This window comes from Oryctolagus cuniculus, chromosome X (genome assembly GCF_051225735.1).
Source record: "Oryctolagus cuniculus isolate XC-2025 breed Fujian yellow rabbit chromosome X, ASM5122573v1, whole genome shotgun sequence".
Lineage (NCBI taxonomy): Eukaryota > Metazoa > Chordata > Mammalia > Lagomorpha > Leporidae > Oryctolagus > Oryctolagus cuniculus.
This window is the reverse complement of record NC_142888.1, coordinates 130391415-130413253: the sequence shown is the minus strand read 5'-3', so window position 1 is coordinate 130413253 and position 21839 is coordinate 130391415. Positions and strand designations below refer to the sequence as shown.

Here is a 21839-nt window from a genome sequence, read left to right as displayed (position 1 = left end):
ACAGAGCACAGCAGAGCTTGCACTCAATAAATTTCCATCAAATAACTGACTTTGTGTTGCAAATAAGAATCTCAATATCAAGTAAAATATGTTTAAAGAATATTAAGTGTCCGTGTTCACTGCTTACACTTTTTGTGTATATATATCTTTAGTGAGGCAACTAACATAGCAGAGGACACATCTTCTTTCAGTCTGTAGAATACATACAAATAGTTGTATAAGGAAGTGTTAGAGTTTTTCCTAGAGGTAATGCACAACCATTGAATGTGTTTGAGCAGGATAGTGAAAATATACAAGACCTGTTTTAGAATGATTGATCTGTTGACCTGTGCAGGATGAAATGCAAGGGGGGAACGATTGTAGGCTGAGAGTTGGTTTAGACATGTTGATTTTACATGGCTCTTCAGTTACTGTCCAGATCTAGAGGCCAGTTGGGGAAGCAGGCTATTTCGCAGGAGAGAGTCCCTCAATACGTAAGTGGTTGGGAGCCCAGGTAGGGAAAAGGGAGAGGCATAAACTTTGTATTTCAAGCATGGAATAAAGAGAAGGGTTCACAGATTCCCTGTGAACTCCTTGAGGACAAGTGCCCAATCTTCATGGCTTCCCTGGCACTTAACCAGGCACTTGACACACTGGGAGAGCTGAGTAAGCCACCTATTTGACTTATGAGCAACGGAAGAGATAGCTTTCTTAGAAGCCCAACTCTGCATTAAGGGATTCTGAGGATTCCTATATTCAGAGAGCCAACAAGCCAGTGGGGATACTTAGACTCACCAGGGATGTAAAACTCTTTCTTTGAATGGCTAGGAACTAATTATCAATTAGAACTTTTATATGAAAGTAACTGAAGCTACTCTTTTAAACACAAATACACATATACTCATAAATATTCATTCTCACTAATGCACCAACATATAAAAATACATTCAGACAAATGTACATGCATGAAACAAATGCATTTGAGTACAAATAGCCCACATGCTGCCTCGGGCATTCAATAGACACATATACGCAAACAGATAACTAAACCCTTAGTGGCCCCAGAAGCACACACATAGTTCCTGCTCCAAGCACCTCTTTTTCCTGATCCTTTGCCACCCAATCAGGCACATGTGTGTGTGCAGAGGCTCAGATGACATTTCTAATCATCTAACCTTTCTCCATATCTCTTTTGAAGATTCATATCCCACTTGCTTGTTTGTTTCTGTTCCTCATCATTAAGCTAAAGCAACAGAAGGGCTCTTTCCTGATAGGGAGGGCAGACTTTGGTCAAATTAATTTTGTGTTATTTTTAGCAGCACTTCCATCCTGTTACAAGGCAAAATGTCTGCAATTAGTCTGGCTGTGAAACAAATTTCTGGTGTTTTAAAAATTCTTTTCTCCCTGTGCTTCTTCAGAGTCTGTGTCAATTGATCTCAGGGTCAAAGCTGACTGGACAAAGAACCAGGCAGTTCTCTGATTTTAGCAACTAGTTGCAGCAGGAGCTCAGGCTCCCCTGAGACCACAGACTGCTTAGAAAAGTAGATGGAAATTAGGGCTGGCTGAGTTCTTACCTCATTTCCATCCATGCAGAGAATTTGGGACCAAAATAGTTTCCTAAGGAAATAATGTTTCCATCAAAAAGAGAGAAAATTGTGATGCCACTTTGAACAGTGAAATAGCACCAGCCATAACACTTTGCACCCATTTCGTTCCTTGGTCACATACTGCCCCCCACAACTCCTTACTTGACAGAAACTCCATTTTGTTATGGGTCATTTATGTTTGGTTCATTTTACTACCATCATTGCCTGACTCAATGTTTGGCACATGGTAGACTCCCAAGTATTTGTTAAGCACAAGAGTCAGTGAGATGAAATAAATTAAATTTGGGGAATGAATTATTACCATGACCCCCCACTTAAGTGAAAGCAGTGGAAAAGCAGAATACATGTCAGGTGCATCTCTATATCTTTATTTAAAAGTATTAATATCTGCCCATGAGAGTATTTCAGGCATGGAAAGCCAAGACACTCTGGCAAAAAAAAAAAAAAAAACAAAAAAACAAAAAACAAACAAACAAACAAAAAACAAAACAAAACAAAACAAAAACCTAAATGAAAGATCTCCTCAAGTGAGATCCCAGTGGAAAGAACGGGTCATCAAAGAAGGAGGTACCTTTCTCTGAAGGGAGGAGAGAACTTCCACTTTGACCATGGCCTTGTCTAAATATGATCAGAGTCAGTGAACTCAGGGGGCTTCCATAGCCTTGGCAACTCATGACAAGAGCCTAGGGTGATTACTGAGGCCATAAACAAGAGTGTCAATTTGTTAAGTCAACAACAGGAGTCACTGTGCACTTACTCCTCATGTAGGATCTCTGTCCTTAGTGTGCTGTACATTGAGATTTAATGCTATAACTAGTACTCAAACAGTATTTTTCACTTTATGTTTCTGTGTGGGAGCAAACTGTTGAAATCTTTACTTAATATATGCTAAACTGATCTTCTGTATATAAAGAGAATCGAAAATGAATCTTGATGTGAATGGAAGGGGAGAGGGAGCGGGAAAGGGGAAGGTTGCGGGTGGGAGGGATGTTATGGGGGGGGAAGCCATTGTAATGCATAAGCTGTACTTTGGAAATTTATATTCATTAAATAAAAGTTTTTAAAAAATGAAAAAAAAAAACCTGAAGAGTAGTAGATGATTATAAGGGAAAAGCCAGAGGAAGAAAAAAATCAGTTCTGAGTACAAGAGATAAGTTGGAAACTGGTTGTAATTGAACCTTTATAGGCATCATCAGTGAAAAGTTTATGTTTACCATTTGCAACTCGACAGTTAGATGACACATGGCTCCTTTGTAGTAATACGAATTGCTGTGCCCACAATTTCCCAGGAGAAAAATAGAACAAGGGATAATATCCAAATTTGAGTGAACTGAGGTCATGCAACCTTCCATGATTATCTATTATTAGGAGAATTTAGATAATTTTCTCAAACAGATGTATGGAAAGATGGTAGAAGTTTAAACAGGAAGGCTGCCAAGGATTTAGTGGTTTCATTGCCACTTCTGTCGCATATTGAGGCTGTTCATCACTTACCAGTAGAAAATTGCTCTTGGAAAATGGATATTTTCCTGAATCTCCCCATAGCCTTTGAATTAGAGTGTAGAAACAGCAGAGAACTGGCTTACAGTGAGCATTTTATTCATATAGTCTGGGATTGTAAAGGAAGTTAGGAAAGTCACTGCTGAGAAAACCTTTGAATGTTCTTCTGGTCCAAACAACCATCTGACTGAGCTCCCATTCTAGCTCTCAAGATAAGGTCCTAGAAACTGCCCTATCTTCTCTTCTGATCTTTGAGCAGGTCAAAGGACCTAAGGTTCTTTGTTATATTTTCAAAAGGTATCTATTAAAATACTGTTAAAAATAGTGAGAACATAAGACAAAGAGGAGTAATGTTAGGAGAGTCAGGGTAGGAACAACTAGGAAAACTAAAATTCCAGTACAAATATTGTTAACTCAAACTTTTCGCATGGATAATTTAACTACTTAGATATTGCTAGGTAAAAAGTGCCAACTGTCACTTGCGAACAGAGAAACTTCCTAGGGTGTACAGTGAACAACCAGGTAATGATGCAAATAGAAAATAAAATAAGAGAACTAACCACCTAGCTTAACAAACAAATAAAATGAAGGCTTAGGAAATTAGAACTCATAAAATACATTATAGTCATAATTCTTGATAACAGATTCAGGTAACATTTTGACCTGACAATTGCTTATGAAAATCATGCAAAGTTATCAAAGTATTGAAACACAGAAAAAAAAAGTGGTGTTAACTAAAAAGCAAATGACACCAGGGCCCCTTTCTTGGTAGTAGCATGTTTGAAATTATTGTATCTGTTTCTTCCCTAGCACTGGAAAAAGTTGCTACAACCACCTCAATCCCTCCCTTACTGACAATGTTAGGCACGAATGGATGGGAGCTTTTATTTCGAAAGCCTCTTAGGCTGTCAGTTTCCTCTTACTACAAAAAATGTTGTACTTCCATATGTAGTATAGAAAGGGATCCATGGAGGCCAGTGTTGTGGTGTGGCTAATTAAGGCGCAGCTTGTGACCCCAATATCCTAATGGCAGTGCTGGTTTGTGTCTTGCTTCCTCTCCTGATCCAGCTCCCTGCTAATGGATCTGGAAAGGCAGCAGAAGATGGACCAGTTATTTTGGACTCATACCATCCATGTAGGAGACCCTGATGGAGTTCCTGGTTTCTGGCTTCTGCCTGTCCCAAACCTGGCTATTGGAGCCATTTGGGGAGTGAACCAGGAGATGGAAGATTGTTCTCTCTCTCTCTCTCTCTCTCTCTCTCTATATATATATATATATATATTATATATACTATAATATATATATATATCTTGTTCTACTTTTTATTTTTATTTTTGTTAATTTTTTTAAAAATTTTTTGACAGGCAGAGTTAGACAGTGAGAGAGAGAGAGAGAGAGAGAAAGGTCTTCCTTCCGTTGGTTCACCCCCCAAATGGCCGCTATGGCCGGCGTGCTGCAGCTGTCGCACTGTGCCAATCCGAAGCCAGGAGCCAGGTGCCTCCTCCTGGTCTCCCATGTGGGTGCAGGGCCCAAGCACTTGGGCCATCCTTCACTGCCCTCCCAGGCCACAGCAGAGAGCTGGACTGGAAGAGGAGCAACTGGAACAGAATCCGGCGCCCCAACCAGGACTAGAACCCAGTGTGCTGGCGCCACAGGCAGAGGATTAGCCTAGTGAGCCGCAGCACCGGCCGTTGTTCTGCTTTTCAATTAAATACCTTATTTTAAGGAAGAAAGGATTTCTCTTGGGATACTTTTATGTAACAAATATAAGCAAGACACAAAAACATAACCAATGAGACAAGTCCAAGGGCTAAGTATACCTGAAAGAGAGATACAGATTATGATTGTCCAAAATAGAGCATGACAGAGAAAATCCAGATAGCAAAGAGAGAACAGGTTGTCTGGAACAAAAGGGAGTGGCCTCAAAAACTGGAAAATGACTAGGCCTTCACTGTAATGTGGTCATCAAGTATATTGACTCTACACCCCACAATAAAGTTGAATAATGCTTGGAGGCTCTCTGTGGGAGCCAGGTTGACATATCAAACATTGTTAGAGAGTTGAAGCCATTCAAATCAAACCCTAACACCTAGCTAGAAAATCTTCTCTAAGAGCTAAGTGTCTTCTCTGCTCTGGGTAGGAAATATATTAACTGCCTTTCCCAGGAGACAGACTTAGGCTTATTGTCCATAAGATTTGATTTAAATGACTCACAAAACAACAGAATTCATTTGTCAATTGAGAGGCAATCGTTCCTGGAGAATATATAAGTGCTCAATTTGCAAAGAAATTGATTGGATTTCTCGAATGGTCAGGTCAAGATGTGATTGCCTTTGGCCAAATGTCATGGGATACTTAAAGAGCAAATAATCATCCCTTGTACTTTCAAATGTGAAGAAATTATATGAAAAAAATAGGTATCCATCACACACTTTTCAAAATCTTAAAGGATTAAGGAGGATCATTTTATCTTTCCAAGTGAGTTTGAACACCTAGCTAACCTCTATAAAGGTTTCAATATATTTATATGGGTCTTCAGCAAATTTTCTCATGTAGTTCTTGATTTGTTTTAACTCTTGGAGAGAGAAGGGATGGCAGGACTCTGATGGAATTTCCTGTGGCAGTTGTCTCCTGCTTCCTCAAAGGGAGCAGAGAAAGGTACACAGATTGATAAGGGTGGTGATAGCAGGAGAAATATGTTTGAGAACTAAGGAAGTGGGGGAATCTGGATTTTTAGAGTTTTCTAGGGGAGGTTCTCCTTTTCTATCTTTTCCTTGTTTTTGAACCACTGTCAGGAGAGACAAGTCTCCTAGGCAGTGTTTGCATAGAGTTTCATTATCCCTTATTGCAGAGAAAGCCTGAATATATGGGATCTCTGACCATTTGCCCTCCCGTTTAGAAAACAAATCTAGTTGATGAAGAATATTAAAATGTATACTCCCTTCTTTGGACCATTTTTGCCATCTCCTATAGAGTAGACAGGCCAGGCTCAGGTGCAAAAGCAAACTAGCCTCTTCTTTATGAAGTTCTGTGGGTCAAACTTCTATCAATGGTTGAGGATACATTCCAGCAAAGTTGGAATAGTCAAGGGAGTGTTGCCCATCTACAAGACAAGCAGGACCGGGTCTAGACATCCCCAGAGTGTCCCCAAGTCTGAAGAGGGTCAGTGGGATGTCTCCCACTATCCCAAGGATTCCTGGAGGGGACACTCCATAAAAACCAGTGCCTATCCAGAATCTAGTGCCCTGTACCAGTGTGGCCCTTTCTTACCCTGATGATGGGTCACAATTGTAAATGTTGCACACAGTCAGTACTCATGTCCTTCTGAAGTTTCCATTGGGCCAACACCAAAGTCCACTCAAGCCACCCAAGAAGAACCAATGTCTGAAAGGGCTTCTTTTTGGGACTCAAATGCACAAAGAAGGAAATTACATGATGGAGGGGTCCCATAGGTCCCAAAGGATTGTTAAATTTAAGGATCAGGAATAATGACCTATAAGGACGCTCTTGTAAGAGCCTGCAGAGAGGCTAGAGGGAGAAGAACTAGAGACCCTGCATACGGACAGTAACCTTGTATCAAAATAACTTTGGATCAAAAGCCAACACTGGAAGTGTCTAATCGTGGGACTCTCAGTTAAACCAGACTCATGGATGAGGAGTCAGGTCAGGAGATGTCTTGAGAAGTCCAAAACTTCATCATATGGATTAATCTGTATATATATTGAACAGCATTTATCATTATTGGGCCTAGCTTTTGCTCAGAAATTTCCGAACAAAATTATAGTACAAGCAACAGTCACCTGATAAACCTCCCCTCCACTGGGAATAAAAAATACTTAACAGTCAAATACATAACAAAGGGGCCATGGTGGCTCATGAAAGAATAGATGAGGTAAGTTTCCTGACGATGAGACTGGAGGACACTATGACAGACCCCTGAAAAGACACTAATGCATATTGGAGCACATGCAGGGAAATAGAGGCAAGAGGCCACTTAGGAGACAGAGCTCCAAGAAGGGAAAAGTGAAGAGGCTGGTGCTCTTCTCAACTCAGCTGGGGAGTGTGGAGAGGGTCTTCCAAAGGTCTGTGTAGTCACTTCAAGGGGAAAACCACAAGGAGCATACTCGAGGGGAGCCCAGGAATCGCGCCTCTGCACCACCGAGGAGAGTCGTCCAGTCAGAAACAAAAGTCAAGGGGAAGTCAATGCTCAGATACCCTTTCGGGTGATCTGGAATTCATCTGGGGAGTTTTAGATCACACCAAGGAGCAGCCTTGGTCAGAGACCATCAATCCTCCACCAGGTTACCTCCATTCACATGCATCCATGGCATCATTCCAGAAAGGAAAATGAAGATGATAGGAAAGAGCAAGTAGGTGCAATAGACCATTGGTGGTCTCTTACTGATTGCTTGGAGAGGAAATCCCAGGGGAGCCCCCAATAATGTTTCAGGTGAGATGATTCTGGGTTTGTGTCCTGGTATCAGTGACAATTTATGAGACTGGACACAAGATGAGAGTAGAAGAAGTGCAGTCATTTCTTACTTATTTAAGTAAGAAAAAAGGAACTTCAAAAATTGGACGAGCTGGTAGAAACACAAACCAAGCTATGGAGACTCGTAATCTAGGGGCATTGCTATGTCTTTTAGCACGTGATCTCCAAGGAGCAAGTGTGGTGGTTACACATGAGTTACTGTGAAGGCAAGGGGCAGTCTTAATGGAGCCCCTTAGTGTGCTGGCAAGCAGCTGTGGGATGGAGCCAGTCTGGCCTGCTTCTAGTCCCAGGCTCCCTCAGTACCATATTTATTTTCATATTTTACAAAATGACCTTTAAAGACATGAATAAAGAGTATCTTGCCCTGATACCTTTCTCTTCTCTTTTTCCCTTCCCAAAATAATTACAACCATGAACTTACTTTTTTGTCATTGCTTTAGACTTATGCCTAATGATAACAGTAGTTAATAGTGATTTTAGTGTTTTCAAACTTTTACATAAAATTCATCATAGGTTATGTATAATTATTATTATTATTCATTTGAGAAGTAGAGTTACATAGAGTGAGAGGGAGAGACATAGAGAAAGATCCTTCATCCACTGTTTCACTCCCCAGATGGCTGCAACGGCCAGAGCCAGGAACTTTTTCTGGGTCTCCCACGTGGGCACAAGGGACCACGCACTTGGGCCATCTTCTACTGCTTTCTCAGGCTATTAACAGAGAGCTGGATTGGAAAAAGAAGAAGCCCAGACTACTGATGCCTATATGGAATGCTGGAACCACAGGCAGAGGATTAACCTACTGCCCCATAGTACCAGCCTGAGGTTATGTATAATTTTACAACCTATTTGTAACTATACTGAAAGCTATTATTTTTGACACATTTAACTCTACATTTTTAAGTATTTATTTATTTATTTATTTTTGAAAATCAGAGCTACAGAGAGAAGGGGGGAGAAAGAGAGAAGGGGGGAGAAAGAGAGAGAGAGAAGAAAAGAAAAGGAAAAGAAAGAGAGAGAGGGAGAGAGAGAGAGGGATGGAGGGAAGGAGGAAGGAAGAGAGAGAAAGGGAGAGAGAGAGGGAAGGAGGGAGGGAGAGAGGGAGGGAGGGAGGGAGGAAGGAAGGGAGAGAGAGAGAGAAAGAAAGAAAGAAAGAAAGAAAGAAAGAAAGAAAGAAAGAAAGAAAGAAAGAAAGAAGAAAGAGAGAGAGGGAGGGAAGGAGGGATGGAGAGAGGGGAGGAAGAGAGAGGGAGAGAGAGAGAAGGAAGGAGGGAGGGAGGGAGGGAGGGAGGGAGGAAGGAAGGAAGGAAGGAAGGAAGGAAGGAAAGAAGGAAGAGAGAAAGAGAGAAAGAGAGAGAGAGAGAGAAGTCATCTACTGGTTCACTCCACAGATGGCCCCAATGACCAAGGCTGATCCATGCCAAAACCAGGAGCCAGGAATTCATCAGGGTCTCCAGTGTGGATGGCAGAGTCCCAAGGACTTGGGCCATCCTCTGCTGCTTTCCCAGTCACATTAGCAGAGAGCTGGATCAGAAGTGGGGCAACCAGAACTTGAACGGGCATCCATATGAGATGCTGACGTCACAGTTGAAGGCTTTACCTGCTACCCCACAATGCTGGCCATAACACTAAATAATTTCTTGTACCATTACATTGTATGAGTACTTATTCATACATTCATCTATTCTCTTGTTAATTTCCAGCTACAGTATTTCAAACATCATAACATCTTTGTATACATTTTCTTATGGATATATTTGACTTCTGTAGGGTGTGTAACTATGGATAAAATTTATGATTTATAAGGTTTTCACATTTTAAACTTTTTTCAGATAGGGTTAAACATGCTTTGATATGTTATATCAGTTTATAATCCCACTAACAGTATATGAGAACTCAGTTTGTCTACACTTTTGCTAAGACTTAATATTGTAGCACTTTATTTTTGACAATTTGATGGATATGAAATGCAACCTAATTGGTTTTATTTGCATTTTCCTGATTGTTTTATAGATTAAGCATTTTTTTATGTTTAGTAGCCAATCTGCATTACCAAAGATCAGGCATCATTGCCATTACATCCTTCTGCAAAAGCAGAAACTCCATATAGACTCTGTCTTCTGTTATGTGTGCGTGCACATTTGATTATGAATGTCTTTGAAATAATGCAGCTTTTCTTTTGGTGTCTACTGATATGACTGCATCATTTTTCTCCTCTAATCTGTTAGCGTGGCAAATTATATTAATAGAGTGCCTAACATTAGGCCATCTTTACATTCCTTGTAAGAATCAAAATTGATAAGTATATAATACTTTTAAAACATTTCTTAGATTGTTTTACATTATTTTATTCTTTGTCTCTGTGTCTATAGTCATAGATATTTTCAGATTAAAGCAGTTTTTACTATTTCCACTGCTACTATTCTGCTCCAATCCACTTCTGGCAGGTTCAACTGACAAAAGCTCCTAACTGATTTCCCTGTCTCTACTCTAGTTCTTTATAATCTGTTCTCTACAAGCTGCCAGTGAGCTTATATAGTCAACCCTTCACATCTGTGGATTTTACATTTGCAAATTGAGCCAGCCTCAGATTGAAAATATTTAGTAAAAAATGAATGTTTTCATTGTTCTTCAGGTTTTTTTTTTAAAGATTTATTTATTTATTTGAGAAACAGAGGGAGAGATCTTGGTTCACTCCCCAAATGGTTGCAATGGCTGGAGCTCTGCCAATCTGAAGCCAGGAGCCAGGAGCTTCTTCTGTGTCTTCCACATGGGTGCAAGGGCCCAAGGACTTGGACCTTCTTCTACTGCATTCCCAGGCCATAGCAGAGAGCTGGATCAGAAGAAGAGCAGCCATGACATGAACCAGCTCCCATATGGGATGCCAGCACCCCAGGCAGAGGCTTGCCCTACTATATAAAAAATATTTCTTTGCCATGGGTGCTGTGGCACAGCATGTTAAGCCACCATCTGTGGAACCAGCATCCCATATGGGTGCTGGTTAATGTCCTGGATGTTCCACTTCCAATCCAGCTCTCTGCTAATGCACCTGAGAAAGCAGTGAAGGATGGCCCAAGTCCTTGGGCCCCTGCACCAATGTAGGAGACCTGAAGAAAGCTCCTGGCTCCTGGCTTTGGACTGGCCCAGCCCTGGCCATTGTGGTCACTTGGGGAGTAGACCAGTGGATGGCAGATCTCTCTCTCTCTCTCTCTCTCTCTCTCTCTCTTCTCTCTCTCTCTCTTGCTCTCTCTGTAACTGCCTTTCACATAAATAAATAAATCATTTTTAAAAGATTTATTCATTCAGCTAAAAGAGTCAAAGAGACTGTGACTAGGGTGGCAGTCCCAGTCTCTCACTTGGGTAGCAGGGACCTAAGCAATAGGGCTGCCTTCCACTGTTTTCCCAGGTGCATTGACAGGGAGTTAGATAGGAAGTGGAGCAGCTGGGACTTGAACCTTTGCCCATCTGGGATGCCAGAGTTGCAGGTGGCACATGCGGAACATCATCCCCTATTCTTTAGTTCTAAGTATTTTCTAATATCCTTTATGCTTTCTATGTTTCTCAAATTTCTTGCAGAGTGATTTTCAGTTTCCTAATGTAAAAATTTTATTGTTATCAATTCCCAATTTAATGCTTCATATTTTAAAAAGATGGTCTGTAGGATATCATTTTTCATATGATTTTTAAAATTTGCTTTGTAACTTAGCACATAGTCAATTTTTAGGTAAGTGCTCTATGTGTACTTTAGTGTTAGTGGATAAGTCTATTGTGTTCATTAGCTTGTGCTTGTCAGCTAAGTTTTCCTAATTTTTTAAACAATTTTTACATTTCATTTTAAATTTTATTTTAATTAATTTTAACATATTCAGTATAATTTTTAGGTACAAGTCTAAAAATATAATGATATTCCCTTCCTTCCTCCTTCCTTCCATATCAATTGTTGATCTGGCTGTCCATTATGTCTGTATTGGATAGCTCTTCCATCTTAATTTGATTAGGATTTACCCACACATACTCCATGACTTTATGTTCAAACTGTTTATGTTTGTACATGCCTTTAAGTGTGTCTCTGGAATGTACATAGCATCCTTCTGTTATATTTTGTTGATATGTTGCTATGTTGATACCATCTTATTTTGTATATCCTTTCTCCTATGTTTCTCAGTGTTTTATTTTTTCTTACCTTCTATAAAATTGAAGACTTTATATATTCCCATTTGTTTTTCTCTATTGTTTTTTAAGTTTTACATTATATTTCTTGGGCTGACGCTGTGGCGTAATGGGTAAAGCTACTACCTGCAGTGCTGGCATCCCATATGGGTGCCAGTAGGAGTCCCGGCTGCTCCACTTCCAGTCCAGCTCTCTGCTGTGGCCTGGGAAAGCCATGGAAGATGGCCCAAGTCCTTAGGTCCCTGCACCTGCATGGGAGACCTGGAAGAAGCTCCTGGCTCCTGGCTTCAGATCAGCCCAGCTCTAGCTGTCATGGCCAACCAGGGAGTGAACCAGCAGATGGAAGACCCTCCTCTCTCTTTCTCTCTGTCTCTCTCCTCTCTCTCTCTCTCTCTCTCTCTCCCTCCCTCTGCTTCTCTCTCTGTGTATCTCTACCTTTCAAATAACTAAATAAATCTTTAAAAAATAAAACATTATATTTCTATCATATTCTTGAGTGATTACCTTAAGTATTAACTTGCATACCTGACCTAAAGCCTTTCAGAAAACAAAGATGCACTAACCCACGTATTTGTACTCTCCTCTTCCATTTAGTTTACTCTAGTTAGTTGTCCACACTTTCTTTTCATAACCCTTATTATCATTTGTAGGTAGGCATTATTTGTTTAGGTTAGCTATAAATTTTTCAGTAATTATGCTGACCATATTTTCTTGCATATACTTGCTGGCTTCATTTTCAACTACATGAAGAACTTTATTCAGTATTTCTTTTCATGAGTATTTGGTCAATCATTTATTTCTTCAAAAACATTTACAGAGCATCTACCATAAGCAAGAAAGAGTTTTAGGTGCTGGAGATATAGCAGCAAACAAAACAAAATCTCTGCTCTCATGGAGTGATTAGGCTATTGGAGTGAAAGAAATAGTAGAGACATTTTTGTCAGCACTATGAAGAAGAAAAATCAGGCATATTAAGGGGAAGGGGAATTATTACTTTTTAAAGGGTGACCAAAGAATGCCTCTCCGATACAGTGGGATTTTCCTGAGACCTGAGGATTGTGTGTGAATCAGCCATGAGAAATTTGGGAAAAGAGTGAGGATGTATTAGCTGTAAATTATCTGTCTTATGGTATTTTATATTAACATCAGTCTTAAATAATAATCTAGTTGGCTATAAAATTTGGGATTTACAGTTACTTTTTCTTTCGGGATTTTCAGGATATATTTTTATTATCTTTCTCTTCTTGTTTTTAAGAAGTCTACTATCAAATTATTTTTTGTAGGTAATATGTCCTTATTTTATTGTTTTCCTGTTATACTACTTTTAAAATATCTTCTTTGGTATTCTCTAATTAGTCTATGTGTGGCTTGGATCAATTTTAATCTATTGAGTTTGTAACTCATTTTTCTTTAAGCTAAGGATGAATATATTTGAACAATTTGGGAAACTTCATTATTAGTGCATCGAATGTTTTTTCCTTCTTATTTTGTGTATTCTCTTATATTTAGAATCTAAATAGACATATGCTGAATCTTTTCCTTTTGTCTAAGGTACTACACTGCTCTTTCATGCTTCCATCATTTATCAGCCTGAAATATAAACCAAGCATTTTTCCTCATGTACATCTTCCAGTTCACTAATCTGTCATTAGTGATATCTAATCTTCTATGTAACACATCAGTTTTAAAATTTGAATATTATTTTTCTTGTATGGAAGGTCAACCTCAGATTTTTTTTTTCAAATCTCCTTTTTATTTCTCTCTATAACCTTTGTAATTTTAATTAGAGTTATTTCTGAACCTCTATTTGATAATTCTGTTATATAGAGTCCTTGGAGGGGGGTTAATTTAGTTGTGTGTTGCATCTGCTGACTCCTGCTCATGACCATTTCCTTAGGAATTTTGTTGTGGATTGTGAGCTTATTTTCACCAAGTCCTTGGGCCCCTGCACCCACGTGGGAGACCCGGAGGAGGCTCCTGGCTCCTGGCTTTGGATTGGCGCAGCTCTGGCCATTGCGGCCAACTGGGGAGTGAATCACCAGATGGAAGACCTCTCTCTCTCTCTCTCTCTCTCTCTCTCTCTCTGCCTCTCCTCTCTTTGTGTAGCTCTGACTTTCAAATAAATAAATAAATCTTTAAAAATATCAAGTTTTGCTTTCATAGTGATTGTTCTATCAGTCTTTGATGTTCATATGGGATTATACATAAGTAAATACAAAATAAGAAGTTTGTTCTTATTAGAGATGTCTTCACATAGAGAATGAAGCTCTTGCCTTTTCATAAGCAGTCTTGTAGTCAGCTTGTCTAATATGTGAGGTGTGTTGGCAGTAATCTTTGTAAGCAAAGCCTTGTCAGATATATTATTTCCATATTTGTTGTTCATCATGGCATTGTGTCTCTATCATTATAATTTGCCTGACTCATCAACAACTACTGTGTCTCTGCATCAGAGCTTGTAAGGTAATTAATATTTGCTAGGAGTACAGCGGGTCCTCAAGAACTCTACTGAGACAGTGTTCTCTCTCTTTTTGTTCCTAGGAGTACACTATTGATGTATTTTTTCGACAGACATGGCATGATGAAAGACTAAAATTTGATGGACCCATGAAGATCCTTCCACTGAACAATCTCCTGGCTAGCAAGATCTGGACCCCTGATACATTCTTCCACAATGGCAAGAAATCAGTGGCTCATAACATGACCACACCCAACAAGCTGCTCAGACTGGTGGACAATGGAACCCTCCTCTACACAATGAGGTCAGAGAGTAGTTACCCTCACTCAAAGTATATTGGGTATAGGACTGGGATTGAAAGTGGTGTGTTGTAAGGGATCCATTAAATATTCTGTCAAGTTTATGCATATAAATGTATAAAGTGCCTAACACATTTGCATTTATACACCTAATATTCAAGATACACATATAAATATCTACACATAGGAATATTCTGAGACACACAGAGATACATGTTTATGACATAAAAATGTTTCCACACTCAGAGACACATGTGGACTAACATATAGGGACGTATTATTCAAAGATCCTTAAATGCACAAGATACACATCCATGAACACTGTGATCATCAAGATTTGCTATATTTAACTGAAGCAACAAACTTTACTTATGATGAAGAATTGTGATGCTCACATGAAATAATGATGGATATTTTCTGGAACCTAAAGTGTTTATATATATATATATATATATATAAATGAAACATTATATTAAAGTTTATTTTATGCCACATTGCCTGAGGATGCTGAGGAGTTTGATATAAGTGAAGTTTCTAAACAATTTAAGATTTTACCTTTTAGACCCTATATATGAAGTGTGTATGCAGAATATATAATTATATATAGCAAGCAGTTATATGTATGTGTGTGTTGGGGTATTGAAGCCTTCACAATATATTTCATACATTTCTACTTCCCGATGCATAAAAACTATCACAATTTTATATGATTTGTGACTAATTATTGTCATTAGTTATTAGGTATTGAATTTTATTGCCAAAAATGATAACTTTGAAAGCATTTACGGTAAAATATGATTCTTTGCTCCAACACTAAAACATTTGTTATTTCTTGTGTTGAATTAACCTTTACTGAATGGATAAATGCAGTCATTCAGTGCACAATGAAATTCATTGCATTCCTGGTAAATATGTAGTGAGCAAGTAAAGTATGCTTGCCCTTATACTAGTCCCTTACAACTTAAAATTTGGTATTTATTGATGTTTTTCTAGGAGAATTTGGGAGGCAGGGACATGGCTAAGGAATAACTGATAACAAATACTTAACAGAAATGTTGAATGAGAGAGGAGATGAGGGAGATGAGAGACTAGAGGAGAAAGGAGCATAGAACAGATAAGAAAATTATGAACAAAACATGGAATGTGGGTAAAAATTGGAAGAAGAATGAAGAAGGAAAGGGAAGACTAATCACATTGCTATATATATGTATATAATTTTGATTTATATGTATAAAATCTGGGATAATAAAGATGGGAAAAGAGAAAGAAAATGAGAAGAGATAATAAAGAATAGAAATGTTGAGGAGATAAAGGAAAATATGGAGTAAAATATTAAGATATCCTAAAGAGACGGGAAAGATGATGAAAGAAGAGAGGACATAGAGAAGTAAAAGAAAGAACACAGTAGGAATTGAGTAAGAGGGAGGGACATTTTGGATGGAGGAAAGATAAGTATTGGTTCATTTATTTATTCCCCAAACACAAGTTTGGACTTCCTAATATATACATGGTCTTAGACTAAGTTCTGTGTATGCAAATATTAATGAGACATGACCTCTTCCCTCAAGACAATAACAATATAATAGGAAAGACTTAATTAGGTAATCACAAACAATATTAACTGAACTGCTGAATATGTGGGTAATTGTGGAAGGGTAGAGGGTCATTTAACTCATACTACTTTTCAGTCAGGTTGAACAAAGAGTCCCTGGAAGAGGGAACACTTAAACTCCTGTGTATTGGTAATAATATTAGCTTTTATATGATTATATAAGTAGAATGTTTTAAAAAAAATTGGGTAGAAGAAAGAGGGAATAGAGAGAAGACATTCTAGACAGGTAAAACTAAACGAGTAAGTTGCAGATAATGAGATGATATGCTTTTTAAGCAAGAGAATGAAGTGGTCAAAGAAATAAAGAGTTTAAAAAGATCAAAGTGTTGAATAATAACAGTAGTAAGATGATAGTTAACATCAACATAGTACTTACAGTGTGCCAGACACTACTTTAATAATATAATGTCTCTGTGAGATAAACACTCTTATCCCCACTTTATGGATTAGGAAACTGAGACTTAAAGTTCCCCTAGGTAGTAGATGGTCGAGCCAGAATTCATGTTCTGGCTCTTATTTAAACATTTTTACAATATCATTTGTTATTACAAAGATATCAAGTAATATAGATTCTTCTATATTATTATTATTATTCTATTCTTCTATTTTTTTTTTTTGACAGGCAGAGTGGACAGTGAGAGAGAGAGAGAGAGAGAAAGGTCTTCCTTTTCCGTTGATTCACCTCCCAATGGCCGCTGCGGCCAGCGCACCACGCTGATCCGAAGGCAGGAGCCAGGTGCTTCTCCTGGTCTCCCACGCAGGTGTAGGGCCCAAGGACTTCGGCCATCCTCCACTGCACTCCCAGGCCAGAGCAGAGAGCTGGACTGGAAGAGGGGCAACCAGGACAGAATTGGTGCCCCGACCGGGACCAGAACCCTGTGTGCCAGTGCCACAGGCAGAGGATTAGCCTAGTGCGCCGCTGCACCGGCCGTAATATAGATTCTTAAACTATGCACAAGGTTTGGTACCATGGAGGACATCCGTGTTCCTCACAGATATGTTTCAATGAAGTGGCTTGTACAATGGAAAGTTTTTAGGAGTTAGAGTAGAGGAAGAGGAGACAATGAATATAGAAAATTCTTTTGAAAGGGTTGATTAACAATGGAAGGTAGAGAAATGTAACAGCTACATTCAAGGGGCAAATGAATAACTGCCTTTGTTTCCCATGAAGAAACTGATACATACTTATGCAATGGCAGAAATGAGATAGTAGAAAACAAGGACAGAAGAGAGATATGAATGAATAAATTTATGAAGGAGAGTATGGAGAAAATAGAGCATTAGTAGAGGAATAAATAGAAGGGAGACATGCTTGTAATAAAGGGAAGAAAATATAAGAGTTTGTAGAGGGGATATAAGAGCATTATTTGTTGAAAAAAGGGATTAGAGTAGTTGGAAACGGAAGAGAGGATTTGCAATGAGGTGGTTGGAGGGATACAATGATGAGGAGGAGATGCGGATGGCTAAGCAAATAGAGGAGGAGCTAGAGGGAAGAGAGAATAATGGGCAGGAAAGGACTGAATACTGTAGAAATTCAGAATAGCAGGGGGAAAGAATAGGGAATGAATGGGAACAATGAAGAGGAGAAACTAAACAATAAAAGGAAGAGAGGTTTCAGTTTTGGAGGAGGAGGAGAAAAGATAGGGGGAGATAAGAATGTTGAAATATGAAAAAAAATGCAGATTGAAGAGGACAGAGGATGAAGCAGAGCAAAGGAATAAACACTCAAAAATAAAGTTGAATGAATGGGAATATGATAGCCACTGGCTATAAATTCTAGCCTAACTCGAACAAGAAAGTGAAGTTTTATGAGATAGGAATATATGTGGGATGTCATTGTGTTACTCTGAAGCGAAGAATGGAGGAAATGAAAAGTATAGGAGGGGCTGGCGCTGTGGCACAGCGGGTGAAGCCACTGCCTGCAGTGCTGGCATCCCATATGGTTGTTGGTTCGAGTCCCGGCTGCTACACTTCCGATGCAGCTCTCTGCTATGGCTTAGGAAAGCAGTAGAAGGTGGCCCAAGTCCTTGGGCCCCTGCACCCGCGTGGGAGACCAGGAAGAAGCACCTGGCTCCTGGCTTCGGATCAGAACAGCTCCAGCTGATGCAACCAACTGGGGAGTGAACCAGCAGATGGAAGACCTCTCTCTCTCTTTCTCTCTCTCTTTCTCTGCCTCTCCTCTCTCTGTGTAACTCTGACTTTCAAGTAAATAAATAAATCTTAAAAAAATTACAAGACTGTGATGAAGCGCTTCATTTCCTTACACAGGAAATGGCTCACCTGAGATTCAAGGAGGTAGATCTGGAGGAAGAGCTGTGCTCAAAGCAAAAAAGCTGGGCTCTTTATGGTACCACAATTGATTCATCTAAGTGACATGCATTTCACACACTGTCTGCTTTTTCCAGCCCTTCATCTGGTTACTAATGTTGCTGCTTGCCTGTTACACAGGGAGTGTTAAACAGGGAGTGTTAGTTGTTGTGCAGCACTCTTATTATTATTTTGACCCGTGAAAATTTTATCTGGATTCCATGGAAAAATTACTGAAGGAAATTTTCCTAGAAAAATCTGACCATGCACTATGTGGGTAAGTAATTAGGGCAGTGTAGAAAGAAGACTCCCCTTGCCTCATCTTGAGAGCTCAGAACAACCATAAAAATGCAGGTCAAAGCTCATTATGTGCTGCTTACTTCACCATCAGGCACACTAAAATTGGTACCATACCTCAAATATTAACAGAGTCCCGTCCAAGCTGATATACACGTTTTTGAAGCCTTTTCTACTATTCAGACATGGCTATACATGGTATTTCATCTCATTTAATGATATCTTATTGATATGGATATGGATAAGCATGCTGATTGTATTTTTCTTTAAAACCTACTATATACATATCACATAATATATGTCAGTAAAAACAAAATCCCACTGACTACTGAATAGATGGGACAAATATTCATTTAATTTAACTATACCTTATCACATTGACTTGAGTCATTCACTTAACACATTTACAAGCGCCTATTATGCTCAAAATTCTGGAATATGTGGTGAGCTAAAGATAAAATAAGTTGTAGTTCATTCTCTTGATGCCCTTAAAGTCTAGTAGTTAAGGAGACATGTGTACAGTTAACTGCACAAGAATATAAAGTCCCTTAAATACAGGGCGTTGCAAAATGCAATCCAGTCATGGGATAAGAAGCATAAAATTATATGGGGGTATCAAGGAGAGCTGCAAAGCAAGGTGATGCATATAATTCTCTCTTTAATTTTGAGGAATGTGTAGGTCACAAGCAAATAAATGAGGTAAAGGGCTCTAATAGTTGAGGATATTGCAGACAGGAGAAATACCTTGCCCAAAGACATGGATGATGGATATTCAAGCAGTTCATAAATTTTGCAAATTACAAGAAAAATTGTGCATGAATTTATTTTTTTGCATCAAATACTTATCTTTTTTAAAGATTTATTTGAAGGGCCGAGTTACAGAGAGGCATATATATAGAGAGAGGTCTTCCATCCACTGCTTCTCTCAATTGGCCACAATGGCCAGAGCTGAGCCGATCTGAAGCCAGGAACCAGGAGCCTCCTCCAGGTCTCCCACGCGGGTGCAGGGGCCCAAGGACTTGGGCCATCTTCTGCTGCTTTCTGAGGCCATAGCAGAGAGCTGGATTGGAAGAGGAGCAGCCAGGACTCCAACTGGCGCCCATATGGGATGCTGGCATTGCAGGCGGTGGCTTTACCTGCTATGCCACAGAGCCAGTCCCATAAACGAGTCTACTTTTTCCAGTGACTTTATGAAGTACTCTCATATTTGTGAATTGGCCTCATGCATGATAAAACTCACACCTCTTGTGAGACGTCATGGGTAAATAGAGATTACTATGGGAGCAGTGGGGAAATATGTACAATAAATTCTAGCGAAAATTGTCTTTAAACCGAGACCTAAAAGATGTAAGAAGTAAATCAGATGAAAAGATAGGGATGTACTGTTCCATAGAGAGAGTTCACCAGATATGAAGGCCATAGGAATGAGAGATGTAGAGGTGGTTCATGGAAAAAACTTAAAGAAGTTCAGTGTGACTGGAATAAAGTATGGTGAAGAGAAGCATTCTAGACTGGGAAGAGATGCTTATAAGCTATGTTGGCATAAAATGGGTATCCACTGAGGAGTTGATTTCAGAGGAAGGAATCAAATACATTTGCATTTCAGATAGATCACTGTGGGAGCAGTGTAGAAGGCAGACAGGAGGAAGGCAAGCCTGAAGATGATGAAATGCTTAATTTGATAGCTGCCATAATACTGGAAAAAATAATACAAATAGGAACTGCTATGTCTTGAACACCCACTGTGTGCAAGACACTTTAGGTAAAACATCTCTAATCTTCACAACTATTTAATATAGGTATAAAATATGTATACTATTGCTTTTGCACTGATCCAGTAGTTGATTCTGAAAAAATCAAAATGACTTGCACAAGGTGATGCCCTTATTAGGAAAAAGTAGATCTATCTTTTTTAAAAAAGATTTATTTATTTACTTGAAAGTTAGAGTTACACAGAGAGAGGAGAGGCAGAGAGAGAGAGAGAGAGAGAGAGAGAGAGAGAGTCTTCCCATCCAATGGTTCACTCCCCTGATGGCTACAACAGCCAGAGCTGATCTGATCTGAGCCAGGAGCCAGGAGCTTCTTCCGGGTCTCCCACGTGGGTGCAGGGGCCCAAGGACTTCGGCCATCTTCTACTGCTTTCCCAGGGCACAGTAGAGAGCTGGATCAGAAGTGGAGCAGCCGAGATTTGAACTGGCGCCCATATGGGATGCTGGCACTGCAGGTGGCGGCTTTACCAGCTAAGTCCACAGCGGCGGCCCGTATCTGTCTTAAAGATACCATTTTTCACACTAAAAGAGATTTTGAAGAAGGATATGAAGATATGGTTTGCTCACAAATTAGAATGATATTTGGTGCCTGACGGAAGGTTTATGCATTCGGGATGTTGTATGGATCATTTCTGTAAGCAAAGACATCTCCTAGGATACTGAAAGTACTAAAACATTCTATAAGTAAAATTATGTCCTCCATGTTAACATTTACATTGAATGAGAAGGAGTAAGAAGCTTTTGGAAACGGCAATGATAAGGAAAATTTGTAGGAATTATAGCCATATAGCATACTTATTTGGAAGGATTTCTACATGAAAGGTGAGGGTTAATAATCTGGAAGTGATATAGAATACATTTGTCCTGTAGTTACAATAAAGCATGATTGGCTTTTAAAAAGTGAGTGACATGATGAGCTCATTGGTGCTAATACAAATTGATGAATCCAAGTAAGTACAACAGTTCAAATATGACATGAGTATATTTTTTGCTCCTTAAAGTTCAAATCAGATTCTCCTCACTAATAGGCATCTTATTTCCAAGTGCTGTTTCAGGAACCCAAGTTCCTTTAATCTGGTGGTTCTTCTACATTCCATATATGTTTTTCAGCACCATTGTGCTTGTCTGTATCAAGTGAAAACAAGAAAGAACATGGAGAATGGTTATTTTAAAGGGGCAGTTAGGCCAGGTCTTGTGCAACACAGTTGTTTCTACTGACATTGCTTTGAGTAGAATTATGTTATGGAGACATGCCTAACTGCAAGGACAGCTGGGAAAAGAAATATTGCTTTGTGCCTGAGATAAAATGGATATAGTAAGTGTCTGCAGACTTCAGTTTTATTTTTTAATA

General features: G+C 39.2%; 2 protein-coding genes across 6 annotated transcripts in view; one reads left to right on the top strand and one right to left on the bottom strand.

The window, feature by feature from the left end:
- Nucleotides 1-21839, bottom strand: part of LOC138847567 (uncharacterized) — a 673630-nt gene that overhangs the window by 374510 nt on the left and 277281 nt on the right. The gene's annotated exons all lie outside the window — the stretch shown is intronic.
- Nucleotides 1-21839, top strand: part of GABRA3 (gamma-aminobutyric acid type A receptor subunit alpha3) — a 327562-nt gene that overhangs the window by 177935 nt on the left and 127788 nt on the right. For all 5 annotated transcript variants that reach the window (XR_011385360.2, XM_051833857.3, XM_017350870.4 and 2 more), the window contains exon 5: nt 14288-14508. Coding sequence is in view for 4 of the 5 variants with exons in the window: in XM_051833857.3 (XP_051689817.1) it covers nt 14288-14508 (221 nt within the window). In the remaining variant the exon portion in view is untranslated. The remainder of the gene's footprint in view (nt 1-14287; nt 14509-21839) is intronic.